The sequence below is a fragment of the Candoia aspera genome, chromosome 2 (genome assembly GCF_035149785.1).
Source record: "Candoia aspera isolate rCanAsp1 chromosome 2, rCanAsp1.hap2, whole genome shotgun sequence".
Taxonomy (NCBI): Eukaryota; Metazoa; Chordata; class Lepidosauria; order Squamata; family Boidae; genus Candoia; species Candoia aspera.
The window spans coordinates 157,239,490-157,253,366 of NC_086154.1; the positions used below are offsets into that span (position 1 = coordinate 157,239,490).

The following is a 13,877-nucleotide window of genomic DNA, read 5'->3' on the forward strand; positions in this document are numbered from 1 at the left end:
CACATACCACCCATAGGGGTGAGAAAGGAATTTTTAAATATATAAATAAAAGACTATATGATGAAGAAAAGACTAATAATCTCTCACATACTTAACCACCTATAGAATTAAAAGAGAGGGAACCTAATAAAATTGGGGGGAAGGGAGAAACACTCTAAATAACTAAACAAGACTAGAAACTAAACAACAACAAAACTCCCAAACACCTAAATTGTATATAATTCTCACTTTCTCTTAAAATTATAGAACTTTATTCAGGGATGTTGAAGGGCTTCCTTGCATGAACTGCCTGCTTCATATCCTTCCGCAACTTTTCTATATGATTATCAGAACTTTGACTTGGCCATTTCAAAATATTTTCCTGTAGAATTTGCTGGTACAATTCAGAATTTATAGTTCCATCAATGACGGCAAGTGGCCCTGGTCCAGAGGCAGCCAAGTAGGCCCAAACCATGATACTGCCACCACAATGTTTCACAGATGGCATAAGGTTTTTATACTGGAATGCAATGTTTGCCTTTTACCAAACATAACACTTTTCATTCAAGCCAAAAAATTCTCTTTTGGTCTCATCCATCCATATAACATTCCTGAAATAGCCTTCTGGCTCATCCAGGTGATATTTTGCAAACTGTAGATGAGCAGCAGTGTTCTTTTTAAAGAGCACTTTCTCCTTGCAACCCTGCCATGAACATCAGTGTTCTCCTGATGGTGGTCTCATGAAACTGACATTTGCCAGTGAAGAGAGGCCTTTAGTTCCTTAGACTTCACCCTGGGCTTCTTTGAGACCTCCTGGAGTATTACGTGCCTTGCTCTTAGTTGGTCGACCACTCCTGGGGAGGGTAACAGTGGTGCTGAATTGCCTCCATTTGTACACAATCTACCTGACAGTGGAGTCCAAACTCTTTAGAAATAGTTTTGTGACCTTTTCCAGCCTGATGAGCATCAACAACTGTTTTACAGAGTTCCTAAGAAATGTCCTTTGTTCAAGCCATGACATACTTCCTGCTGTGAAGATCAGACTTTGATAGTGAATACCCAGAATTCTGTTCTTTAAATAAGGCAGGACCTCCCACACTCACACCTGATTATCATCCCATTAATTGAAACACCTGACTCTAATTCCCCCTTCAAATGAATTGATAATCCTGGAGGGTCACATAGTTTTCCCACATACAAATATGTAGCTTCGGATAATTTTCCTCAATAAATAAATGAACAAGTATAATGTTTTTGACTCATTTATTTAATCAGGTTATTTTATCTAGTTTTAAAACTTGTACGGAGAATAGATCATGTTTTAGGTCCTATTTATGCCGACATACCAAAAATTCAAAAGGGTTCATAAACTTTTAAGCACCACTGTATATTAAATTAACTAGCACCACCACCATCATCCTTACGAAGTACTATTGGCAATCTTGCATGAAAGTTTATGTCTTATTAAATAGTTGTAAACATCTTCATAATTGGTCCAATGAAATCCTTTTTCAAATATTTTCCTTTATCTTTTTCACATTTGGCCTTGTTATAGTTATGTGTTCTTTAAGTAATTGTGATAACTTCCTCCAGCACTAGCAGCTCTAGCAGTTTTTTAAGAGGAAAACATGTGACCAGTCCATTAAAATGGGTTCTGTTAAGTGCCTCTGCCTTTGCTGTGTAGCATCAGCAAAAAAGAGAATATAAGCTTTCTAAAGAGTTACAAAATAGAAGGCAGCTGGTCCTAAAGTTGTCCAAAGGTCTGGATTTTCTCTGCCTCACACTAATAACCACATGAAATCAGGGGACAGATTTCAGGGAGAGAATGTCCCATCTTCTTGAAGATCTTCCTTTGTGCCATAAGGGAAATTCAATACTTAGCAATCTTTAACATTAGCCTCATGGTTGTGATTAGTTTAGCAATATCCCCAACTTTACTTTGCATCGAACATAGAAGAGGGCAAACATGTATTTTCTCTTTATGGAGAAGTGGGGCTTTTATTTATGCAGAAGACAATAGGAAGTGATTGTTCCCCGCATCTCCTGCATGGGAAAAATGCTCCATGAAGGATTAAAGCAGGGAACAGTTGCTTCCCAAGGAGCTTGATGCCCTGTGATGCGGAAGCTGGGACTCTATAGTTCAGCAACATTTAGAAGTCCATAGGGCAGCAGATGTAAAACTTTTGCACTTCAGGTAATTGGCTCAGATTGACAAGAAATATTTTATAAAGTATTTTGAGAGCTTTGGTGCATAAGGAGGTCAATTTATTGGACATCTCAGATGAGTTAATATTGAAACATCTATAGCATTTTCCAAGCATAGCACTTAATTAGTTGAACTTGCAAAACAGATATTGGATAATAGGGATCTTGCCATGAAATTTCATGTGTGCATATGTAACTCCATGCCTTACCAAATCTGTACTGTGTAAGAATGTGATACCATAATTATGTACATGGCCTTCTGATTGAACAAATCTCTTTGTTCGTTAATTCCTAGAGTCAGAAATTATTTTCACAAATCTCATATCTGTTTCGCATATAAGCTTCGTATAGTGTGGACAGCATAGTTAAATAGCCCTATTCCTGCTTCTTATTGAAAAGTCCTAAATGTTTACTTTGAAAAATTATATTTGTCTCATCACTTCCTTGTTTTTAATTTTTTTTATTTTATTTTCTATCCCACCTTTATTATTTTTATAAATAACTCAAGGTGGCAAACATAATCTTCCCCCTCCTATTTTTCCCATAGCGATGACCCTGTGAGGTGAGTTGGGCTGAGAGAGAGGGACTGGCCCAAGGTCACCCAGCCGGCTTTCATGCCTGAGGTGGGACTAGAACTCTCAGTCTCCTGGTTTCTAGCCCGTTGCCTTAACCACTAGACAAAACTGGCTTATTTTGCCTTATTTTTTATTTTATTTTTTATTAAATTTTGCCTTATTGTTGAACACAGTTATTCATTGAAACAGATCTTGTGTAATTTTGGATGATTATTTAAATAGTGACCCATATGACTAATTGTACTCAAGTTTTTCTCTCCATCATAGCAAGATTTTGGTATTTGGCATAGATTTTATATTTCAGAAAGAAAATATTGAATTAATTTTGTAACGTAGGCTTGTTTTTCACATAAGGTAACCCTCTTTTCCTTCATCTAGGGCTTGAAACAAAGCTTCAGACAGGGATCCTTGGGACCTGACACCATGGAGACGGAAAGTGAGCAGAATTCAAATTCAGCCAGTGGCAGCTCAGGCTCTGGTGGAAGCACTCGCCCTCAGATATCGCAAATGACACTCTATGAGCGGCAGGCAGTGCAGGTCAGGGGTTATCTTTATTCTTTAGAAGTTTAAATGTGGCAGATATCAGGGTTGTTTTTAGACCTGAGATGGTTAGCCAATAAAGATACATGGCTCAAGAACTTGGAATTCATCAGATGATGGGCTTCAACTCCCTGCATGCTAGTATGACAGAACAAAAGCTCAGTTAATATTTTGTTTTAGATCAAGCAGTGGTTCCTTTTTCCAGAGCAGTTCCCCTTTTACCCCAGTAGTCTGTGGTCTGCCCAGCTTGTATCCTGTGCTTTGGGGATAACCTAAATTAATATTTGGTCCCTTTTTTGTATACTTTTGTTCTTCTTAGACAAGAAATGGTGAATGCATTTTGAGATGAGTGATTATTCTCAATGACCAGTGCTAGGTCAATGCTAGGGGCCTCCGGCTTTTAAATCACTTCCCCCTTCCATATGCCATTTGACCAGGACAGAGTATTACCTCCTGGCCTGGCTCAAAGATTGATGGAGAAGAGTACCTGCAAGAAAAGACCTGAATATGGGAGTTATATGTTACCACATCAGCTTCAGTTAAAAAGAGTTTGATCCAAAAGCCTCTGCAAAAACAGTTTTTTTCAAAAATAGTTCTGGTAGATCAGTATGGCATGTACTGAATGCAGCATAAGAATTGATTATTTCTTTGAAGCAAAAGACACATTTTCCTTCATAAAGGAAGGGGCAATCCCAAGGTGTAGGATGAAGAAATCTGGGGTAACCTCTCATTTTCCAAAAGATAGTGGTCCTGCTTCTTACCTTAAATGTGCATCTCCCAGGCAAAGGTTGTGTTTTGCTTTGCATTCTGGCCTACTATGGGGAATGTGACAAAAGAGCTAAAAAAAATTGGGATGAGGGCCAGATCCAGCCTGTGGATTGCTTATGGGCTGTTCCTGCTGGAAGTGTGATAAATCTACTCCAGTTGCATTCTCCTAACCATTGTAATTAAGCTCTTGAAAATGTTTATCCTCATAACCTCTGTTTCCTCAGTTTGGTGTAGTGATCCATATATGTTTATATGGCATTGGGATTTGATTTGCTTTCATTTAATTTGTAGACCAATGATTCTTGAACTGTTTGACCCAATTACCCCTTTTCCCAGTTTCAAATAATGTCATTATCCCCACAAAAAACCCAGACTCTCTTACACAAGTGTCTCATGTTTATACAAGTGTTTGTTTACACAACAAACAATTATAAATTGCTCATTACCCCCAGAATGTGCCCAAATTACCCTCTTGGTAATTACCCCCAGTTTAAGAGTACTGTTGTAAATTATAGCTGTTCCATGTTCTTGTTTTGGATTTCTTCTTTACTGCAGGCTCTTCAAGCACTGCAGCGACAACCCAATGCAGCCCAATATTTTCATCAGTTTATGCTTCAACAACAGCTCAACACTGCTCAACTGCACAGCCTGGCTGCAGTCCAGCAGGTGAGTCCATGTGCTAGCTGAAAAATTTTGTTTGGAAAGAGAGATACCCCGCCGACTGGAACTTATGAGTGCCACCAAGGCTCCATCTTTTTCATTATGCTTTTCAAGCCGGCTGGGTGACTTTGGGCCAGTCCCTCTCTCTCAGCCCAACTCCCCTCACAGGTTGTGGTTGTGGGGAAAATAGGAGGAGGAAGGAGTGTTTGGTATGTTCGCCACCTTGAGTTATTAATAAAAATAATAAAGGTGGGATAGATAATAGATAAACAAATAAATAATCAATCAATCAATCTACTTGAATATGGAGAGTTTGAGTTTGAGAATATTAATATGCAGATGATACTCAGTTCTATCTCTGCATTAATCTCACAAATGCTGTGAAACTTCTGAATCAGTATTTGGAGACAGTTTTTGCCAGTGTTACATTGGGAGAGTAAGAATTTCCCAGAGTAGGAATGCTAATTACGTCAACAATCGCTACCTAGTTCCAAACCCGAGGAATGAAAAGCAAGAGGTCCACTAAATTGTGAGAAAGATGGGAAAAAGAAGTACAAGATGTAAACTGCATGGCTTTTAGAAGGAACTGCACTTTAAAGTTGACAGAGGGCAATCAGCTGCTAAGTGGCTTCATTCTAGTAGACAATATTCTTATTTAAGTGTGTTGTCGGATAGCTTCTTTTGAGTTTGAGCCGTGTTGTCCACTGTCCACATGAGAGTGCAGCTTGTCTTATACCCATTGCAGTTTAAATCTTCTTTTTCCTGCCTTTCCCATAGCTTAATAGATCAGTAGTGTGGCACTTCTCTGACTTGGAATTAGGTGGCAATTGGTTCTTGACATAATGAGCACTGTTGAATGGTTGAGGGCAAACAAATGGATGCTGAGTTGAAAAAAAGGGAGATATTTTGATTAGGAAACTGCTTTCTTCTGGGCTGTGGCTTTTCTGAAGAATATGTATGCAGCTTGGCTTTCCATAGATTTACTGCTAACTAGCAGTGGTTAATAAAAGATAGTTGGGGGCCTATTTGGAAAATTTTGACATGCGTTTGGTTATTATGTGTTAATGGTGCACTGTCTGGGCTACTGTACTGTACTCGGGGCCACCTTTAAAATGATTATGAGCTGATACAAAATATAACCATTCACATAATGATATGAGGTAGGTAATTCATTCATATGGCAGTTGTAGGCTCCATTCAGATTGTACCACTAAATAGGATGTTGTGTCCATCCTCATTTCTGTCTGCTGAGCTTTGGGCCTTTTGGAGAGTAGTGGCGGGAACTTTTGATTGCTCTTACTGATTGCTGACATGCTATAAATTTATTCCAGTTATGTGACTCTGAAAAAATCTCAAAAATTGCTCAGATTAATTGAAAATAACATAATGGTCAAATGAACAAAGTCTGTTAAAACAATGAGGCTTCTATCATAGTTTGCCTGCTTGCAGAAAGAATATATACTAATGAAAAGTTTAATTTCTCTTTTTTTTTTGTCTTTTTATCAGGGAGTACTCAGTAATAATAAATCTTAATTCTAATTATTTAAAAATATTTCTTGTAGGCCACAATTGCAGCCAGCAGACAGGCAGGCTCTCCAAACACAAGCTCCCCTCAGCAGACAGCAACCACACAGGCTTCAGTAAGTAATTGTCCTTTGAGTGACTCATGATTCTTTGTTTGGATACATTCTTGATTATGAATGAATAATTTCATAGGTAAGTCTGGCATTTTGGAGTCTTTTGCTGTGTGGGTGGAGAAGAAGAAAAGGTAGTATTAGAATGAAAAATATCTGTTCTGGAGAGGTAATGCTTAGTATGTATGAGTGAAGACATTTTTAAATGGGGTACTTGTCTTTATGAGGAGAAGACTGAAGTTTATATCAGTATCCTCAGAAAAAAAGGTTTTCCTTTACAGCAGTTTTGGACTGATTTTTGTTTTGTATGATGGTATTGTCACTTAGAAGGCCATTGTGCATGTCTTCCAATTACTGAGGTTGTGAGGATATTGTGAGAGATTTCTTAGAGCAGTTGTTGGACTTCTTCCCCCATCTTTTTTTCCCCACAACCTACTGTTATCAGAAATAATGGACTGTGCACCACCTGTCTCTTTTCTCTGTGATTCTCAGCTTCAGGTCCCTGCTTTTTTGGGGGGATTACCAATAATTGCTCACAGTGTATTAGCTATTGTATCTCAAGATGGTAGGAATTATATCTAGCAATATCTGGAGATCAGAAGTAGGGAACTACTATTCCAGAACGTATCTGGACCCCTGAAAGCTGCAGAAAAGACATGAAATCAGAGTTTATGTGTGACTGGTGGGGTTGCGGAACAGATGGACCTGCTTTGGTCTTTCGAGCCATGAAGTTCAGGCACCATTTAGAAATTGCTTCCACTTTAGTTTCCACTGATGTGTGGTGCCCATCTTTTTGCTGATTTTTTTTCACTTTACAGATTAATCTGGCTACCACATCAGCTGCACAGTTAATCAGCCGCTCACAAAGTGTGAGTTCACCTAGTGCCACGACTCTGACACAATCAGTCCTTCTAGGGAACACCACCTCCCCACCTCTTAACCAGTCACAAGCTCAAATGTATCTTCGGGTAAGAGTGCATGCATTGTTTTCATTATCACAAACCCTCTCTTTGTTCTCTTGTTCTAATCGATCACATGTCTCTCAGCCTTACAGCAGTCCATGTTCCGCTGTGAGTTGGCAACCTCTATTCCCTTGAACACTTCAGTGTCCATGCACTGCAGGGACAGAGGATCATTTAGGATTTTATTTTCTATGACTCTTAAAGACCCTATGGCACTTACTGGGAGTTTGTACACTAGATTAGGACAAAAATGTCTTCTTGTGGTGAATCTTGGCTGCAGCTCTTACATTTCTCTTAAAGCTGCTCTTGAAAAAATGCTCCCACTCTGCTGTTTAGAAGAGCTGTGAAGACCTGGCCCTTTACCCAGGCCTTCACTGGGGAAGAGTGGGACCCTTCACTTCATTGCGCTTGCCATCTTTTTTTCTTTATTTTTTGTTTTTTATTGTAATTTCTTTATTTGATTGTTGTAAGCCACCCAGAGTGATTGAGAGTTGGGCAGTAAACAAGTTTAATGAATTATTATTATTATTATTATTATTATTATTATTATTATTATTATTATTTAGAATATGACTCCTCATATCAATATCCTGGTTTATAATACTGTCTTTCTTGTTTTTGAGGCTGTATGGAGGGAAAGCTATAATTTTAATAAGGTTACTTTTGAAAAAAGTTTACTGTCCCTCCCTCCCCATTTCTTCTTTGGGTTTTAGTTGCATATCTGTGAAAAGCTAACTCTTAACTTGCTTGGTTTCCAATTTTCATTTTAGATTTAGGGAATATGTTCTGTTTATTATAGCTCTGTAATATGAAAATGCTGTTCCTTAACCATCACAAGTGGGTTCAGGTTCCCCACTTCCGCTAGCCCATCCTTCACTAACACTTGTAAACTAATAGGTAAATTGCTAGGTAACTACTGTTGGCCCAGTAGTGGGGAAAGAAAGATAATTTGCCCTCTGTAAATAAGTTATGTCTGCTTTCTATCTGATGAAGAAAAGACTGCAAAGACAGGATGAGTTTCTGTTGGAGACCGTAGGACCCGTGGCAGATTATAACCTTTTTGCTTCTGGTTCGATGTCTTTTTTCCTTTCTCTCTTTTACTGTCCCATCTCCACACCATCTAATCCTTCCCAAACAGCCGCAGCTGGGGAACCTGTTGCAGGTGAACCGGACCTTGGGCCGCAATGTACCTCTTACCTCCCAGCTCATCCTGATGCCAAACGGGGCTGTGGCTGCTGTTCAGCAGGAAGCACCTCCCACTCATGCTCCTGGGGTCCACACAGACACAGACCAGGTCAGTGACACCCTTTTCCGGGGTTCCCATGACCAGCCTGGCCTGTCCCAATCTTGGGTGTGTACTTGATATTATTATTATTATTAATAATAATAATAATATACTTGATAATAATTATTTGATACTGTGCTCTTGTTTCATGGCAGCATTCATCATTTTCTGCACATATCAGCTGGAGGCCTCATTTCTGCAGTGGATTTATCCAGCTGAACAGCTGTAATGTTTATGTTTGTGTCTGTTGACTATCCTGTTGTATCCTCATTCTCAGGATGATATGTACTGTTTGTTGTTTCAGCATTAAATAAATGCTTCTGGTATAATAAATATAATAAATAATTATTAAATAATAATTTGGATAAACATCTCCTTTATGAAAGGAGATTATCTAAATAAGGGGTGAGTGGGAATTACTTTGCTACGGGGTAGAGAAAACTTAGGGGCTGTAATGATCTGACTATAAATCATGATATGTAGGGATTGTAAACTTACTGCCTCTGGCCTGCTTGATCACTTAACTCTGTCTTTCTCATCACTTCTTAGCACATTGGAAAGTTGGAGGTGGGGGCAAACTGTTCTGCATCTATTTTCTGTCCATATTTATTTTCCATCTTAAATAGTGTTTCTTTGCAAAAGTCAGCTTCTGCCGGTTGGAGTTGTAGAAATGTGGAGCAAGCAGTCATCAGGATACTGTAGCATCTTTCTGAAAGAGCTTGCCCAGAACTGTATTCATATGGGAGAAGGATGTTTTTAACTAGTTCTGCCCAGGAAGTGCCATGTGATCTTTAACTTTAAAGAGAAGAGATTAAAACTTTGTCAAAATAACCAATTCTTTAAAAAGTTACTTGATCCTCCCTCCCTGTGGTACTTAGTGATATTGGCTAATGCTCAATTTGGACCCAAGAAAAATTGGGCAGTTTTCCTGCTGGTTGAGCAGGAGTAGATTCCAGGACACTCTGCCCTTTGAAACCTACAGTAATGGCTCTTTCTTTTTCCTTATGTTTTCCAGGTGCAGAATTTGGCTGTCAGGAGTCAGCAGACCTCAGCAGCTAATGCCCAACTCCAAGCTTCTACTCCAAAGGCTACTTTGCCCGGGAATTCCCAGTCTTCAGTACTTCCTCAGGCTGCCCATGCTGGCCAGACCTTGACAGTAACACAAGCATCTACTGGCAGTGTAGGCCAGTCACTCAATCTCAGCCAAGGTGCAGCAGGAAGTAATGGCATTTCTGGAGGTGTTGCGTCATCAGTAGGGAGTCATGCTACCACTGCATTGAACCCAGCATCTTCATCTGGCCCAGGAGCCAACTGCCAAAGAAAAGGCACTGGTGTAGTTCAGCCTTTACCAGTACCTTCTGCTGCCCAGGCAGTGACTGTGAGCCAGGGAAGTCAGACCGAGGCAGACAGTGCAGCAGCAAAGAAGGCTGAGGGTGATGGTAATGGGCAACAGACTGTGGGCATGAACCTGACCAGGACAGCTACGCCAGCCCCAAGCCAAACTCTGATCAGCTCTGGTATGTGACATGTGATTCTTTTCTTTGTGGGAAGCCTGCCAATGTCTGCTTGGACCTTTTTGTATTCTTTGTCTAGGTTCACTGTTTTTATAGTTGATACATGTCACAGGAAAGACATGTAGGTGTAGCCCATTGGTACTTCTCATTGCTAGAAGTGTTGGTTTAGAGTGGAAAGGCTCCATGGTTCTTGTTGCTGAAAAAGAGAGCTGTGTTTTGTCACAGTCTTCATTCTCTGTGGTGAGATACTGAACAGGCAAAGTTGTTTTCTACAGGGATGAGAAATAAATCTAACACAAGGGCAACTTCTCCTTCTATACCAGTGATACCAAGGGTTGGACATATGCAGTCCCTTTCTCTGCGTAGAGGAAAAGAGAAATTGCTCCCAGCCTCTTTGCATACTTGGTGGAAAGGGCTAATATTTGGTTTGTGAATGTACTGCACCAACATTAAGAGGAGATCAGAAGGAGAAGGAAAAAGTGCAAGGCCTTGTGATGCTTTGTGGATGAATCAGAGACCTTTTGCAGTTTACATGAGTGGGCAGGATTGAGTGTTTTTTGGTTTTGTTTTTTTTAATTTGCTTGGGTCTCTTGGCTTCTTCTTTTTTTCATCTTCCGCAAATTGTTATCTTTTGGGGTGGGGGTATCTGACTTCATTTCCTTACATTACCTTAAAGTATATAGCAATAGCACTAAACCTTTTCTTTGCCGCTTACAGCCACGTACACCCAAATCCAGCCTCACTCGCTGATCCAGCAACAGCAGCAAATTCACCTCCAGAAGCAAGTGGTGATCCAGCAGCAAATTGCTATCCATCACCAGCAGCCGTTCCAGCATCGGCAGTCCCAACTCTTGCACACTGCCACACACCTCCAGCTGGCCCAGCAGCAGCAGCAGCAAGCTCCACCTATTACCCAGCAGCAGCAGGGGCCGCCACAGGTTCTGCAACAGACCCCATCTCTTCAGGGCCAACAGCAAGCCCAAACTCTTGTTGTCCAGCCCATGTTGCAGTCACAACCTCAGCCAGTGCAGCTCCAGCAGGACAGTCTTTGCCAGGCAGTCACTAAGACCCCTATCCCTATTCAGTCCAAGCCTCCCATAGCCCCTCTGAAACCCCCACAACTTGGTGCTGCCAAAATGTCAGCCTCCCAGCAGCCCCCACCTCATATACCAGTGCAGGTGGTAGGAAGTCGCCAGCAAGGTTCTGCTCAGGCTCAGGCACTAGGGCTTCCTCAGATGAATACAGCTGCACAGGCCCCCCGGGGTATGCCAGCTGTAGTGCAACCAGTATCCCAAGCCCATACAGCGTCCTCATTGGCACAGATCTCTTCCTCCTCCTCTTCCTCTTCCTCTTCGTCATCATCTTCGCCGCCACCGCCTCCTCTACAAGAAGCCCTTCCTTCACTCACTGCTGGAACCAATGTGGCACAAGTGCAGGGCACAGCCCAGGTGAAGAGCACTGCTTCATCTCCAGTCCTGGCTCAGGCAGCAGCAACAGCATATTATGTACAGCCAGTCCAGTTATCAGTAAGTGGCCCCTTGGGAATTTAGTGGGAAGCAGATATGATGGCCAGATTTGGAGGAATATGGAGGGAAGCAGATATGATGGCCAGATTTCCCTACACAGGCTCACCCAACTAGTCTGTTATTGAGAGAAGTCCCATTCTGCATCTGAGGTCTGCATAACTTCTGGTCAAATAGGGTGACCTGTAAACTGGCCTTCAATTTCCTTAGAGTTCCAGATAAGTGAGACAGCAATTGTTGGCTAACTAAAGATGCTTAAGAATAGTTTTCTTTTGAGGAAAGGTGCAGTTAAAAGAGATGGGCAATCTCTATTCTCTGTGGTTCCGCTGGTGTTTCTTTCCATCCAGCCTTGATCTGATGGCTGGAATCTTGCATCTCAATAACACTTGAAATGGATTCTGTAATATCTCCACTAAAATGTATGTGTCATTTCAAAATGTTGTTCCTCCTACACAGAGCAAGCCCCAGGCTTTGGCAGTCAAGCGCAAGGCAGAATCTGAAGAGGAGAGGGAAGATTCCAGTGCACCATCTTTCCAGGCTGCCAGATCATCTCCTGTGGCTGAGAGCCCCAAAACTACAGAAGATAAGGGTGGCCTTGGAGGTGAGGAGAGCAGAGGTACATTTTTCATAGTTGATTTTATGGTTTACACATATGGATTCTGTGCCTGTGCATCAGCCTATTTGAAATCTTCCAAAGTATAGGACTTTTGGTGAGAGTCCTCCCATCCTTAGTAGTATAATATACATAGAGACAGACTCCTACCTTTCTCAGTGTCAAGACTTCAACCTCAGGGAGACCTTTGCATTCAGTACACTTGACTTCTGGGTATGCCCAGAAGTGCAAGAAACCATTGGACCCAGATCACCATAAGAAAAGGCAAAGACAGGACCTCAAATCTGAATCAGGCATTGAGTTTGCCAGTCCTGTCCCTTCAGTTCTGATGGAAATGTTGTTCTTCCTGTCCTGCAGCTTCTGCCTCTGTTAGCCTTCCCATTATTGATTGCATAGAAACCCATCTGTTGCTGAGGTTCAGCTCACTGATTTTGTCTCAGGAAGGGAAATTTGTGAACATATGCTCCCTGAGTACAGATCTGGGTTTGGGCATGATGTCCTGCTAAGTGAGGCAGATTTTCTACAGGTTTAATTCTTTTTGTGATGTTCTTACTGGATTTGATGCACAAAGATGCTACAGTATAAGCATGTTCAGCATCAGTATTCCCTGTCACATCACTATTTCTCTCCTCATCCACTCACTTGGATTATGACTAGGTAATTCACCCTTATCCACTGCAGGCTTCTCACCCCTCAGTTTTACCAGAACAGCTCAATGTCATTATGGGATACTGTGATTTATTCTAGTGCTAGCCATTCCTATCAGTGAGGCAAGAATAAATATTTGGGCTGTGCATAAAATGGAAAATTTATTTTATTTCACCCCCCCCCCAAAAAAAAAACATACTACATTCTGTAATTTCTGCCAGGTCAGAACCTTCTGAAAAGTTACTGTCTGGCTTGAGAGATGGTTGAACTCATGGGCCTAGACATCTGCCAATACCATCTGACAAGTAACTTATTGATTTATTACTTCATTTATTCCATTTTAAGCATTCACAATATTTCAAAATTGGGGAACCTCTCAGGTATAGAAACAAATTCCAAAAAGCAGCATCTTTCATCCTCCCAGGTGATTGAGTTTATTGGCAAACATCAAGATATGGCCAAGGGAGCTACTGTCCTTACTGAAGACCATTTTGAGTCTGTTGGTGATCTGTTCTCAAGCATATCTTGTGATTTTCCTCTTTGAACCTACTTCATCTTGCACCTCCTGGGCCAAATGGTGTCAGCAACTGCCATCAGACATTTGCTCAGGGTACTTCAAACATTGTTTTTCAAGTTGGTTCCTGTTGCATCCTCTGCCTCGTCTTTACCTGGGAAGTCTTACTTCCCTGCTTTATTAGATGGACTTGAAAACCCTTAGAAGGGAACTTCTTTCACCAGCCCTGAACTGTCCATTGTGTTGATCATCTGCATCTCTTACCCTAAGGGGCACACTGTCATGCCCAGTAGACAGGTTGGAAGAGCTGTGCTAGCTGTGTGCAAAGGTTTGTAGGCATTCAAACAGCTTCTTTACAGGCCATGTGGTCGAGGTGATTATGAACAATTCTATGATGTTTAAACAAACAGGGTGCACTAATGTCATCTTTGCTTCAGTTTCAGTTATGAGAGAGGGG

General features: G+C 41.1%; 1 protein-coding gene across 3 annotated transcripts in view; it reads left to right on the plus strand.

Annotated features, from left to right (window-relative positions):
• Nucleotides 1-13,877, plus strand: part of PHC1 (polyhomeotic homolog 1) — a 71,103-nt gene that overhangs the window by 26,564 nt on the left and 30,662 nt on the right. Inside the window, exons 2-9 of one of the 3 annotated variants that reach the window (XM_063294532.1) lie at nt 3,138-3,296; nt 4,623-4,733; nt 6,290-6,367; nt 7,180-7,329; nt 8,462-8,617; nt 9,624-10,125; nt 10,840-11,648; nt 12,102-12,261. In XM_063294532.1, coding sequence (XP_063150602.1) covers nt 3,183-3,296; nt 4,623-4,733; nt 6,290-6,367; nt 7,180-7,329; nt 8,462-8,617; nt 9,624-10,125; nt 10,840-11,648; nt 12,102-12,261 — 2,080 coding nt within the window. In that variant the 5' untranslated portion in view covers nt 3,138-3,182. The remainder of the gene's footprint in view (nt 1-3,137; nt 3,297-4,622; nt 4,734-6,289; nt 6,368-7,179; nt 7,330-8,461; nt 8,618-9,623; nt 10,126-10,839; nt 11,649-12,101; nt 12,262-13,877) is intronic. The other 2 variants (XM_063294534.1, XM_063294533.1) reach the window with 2 other exon arrangements.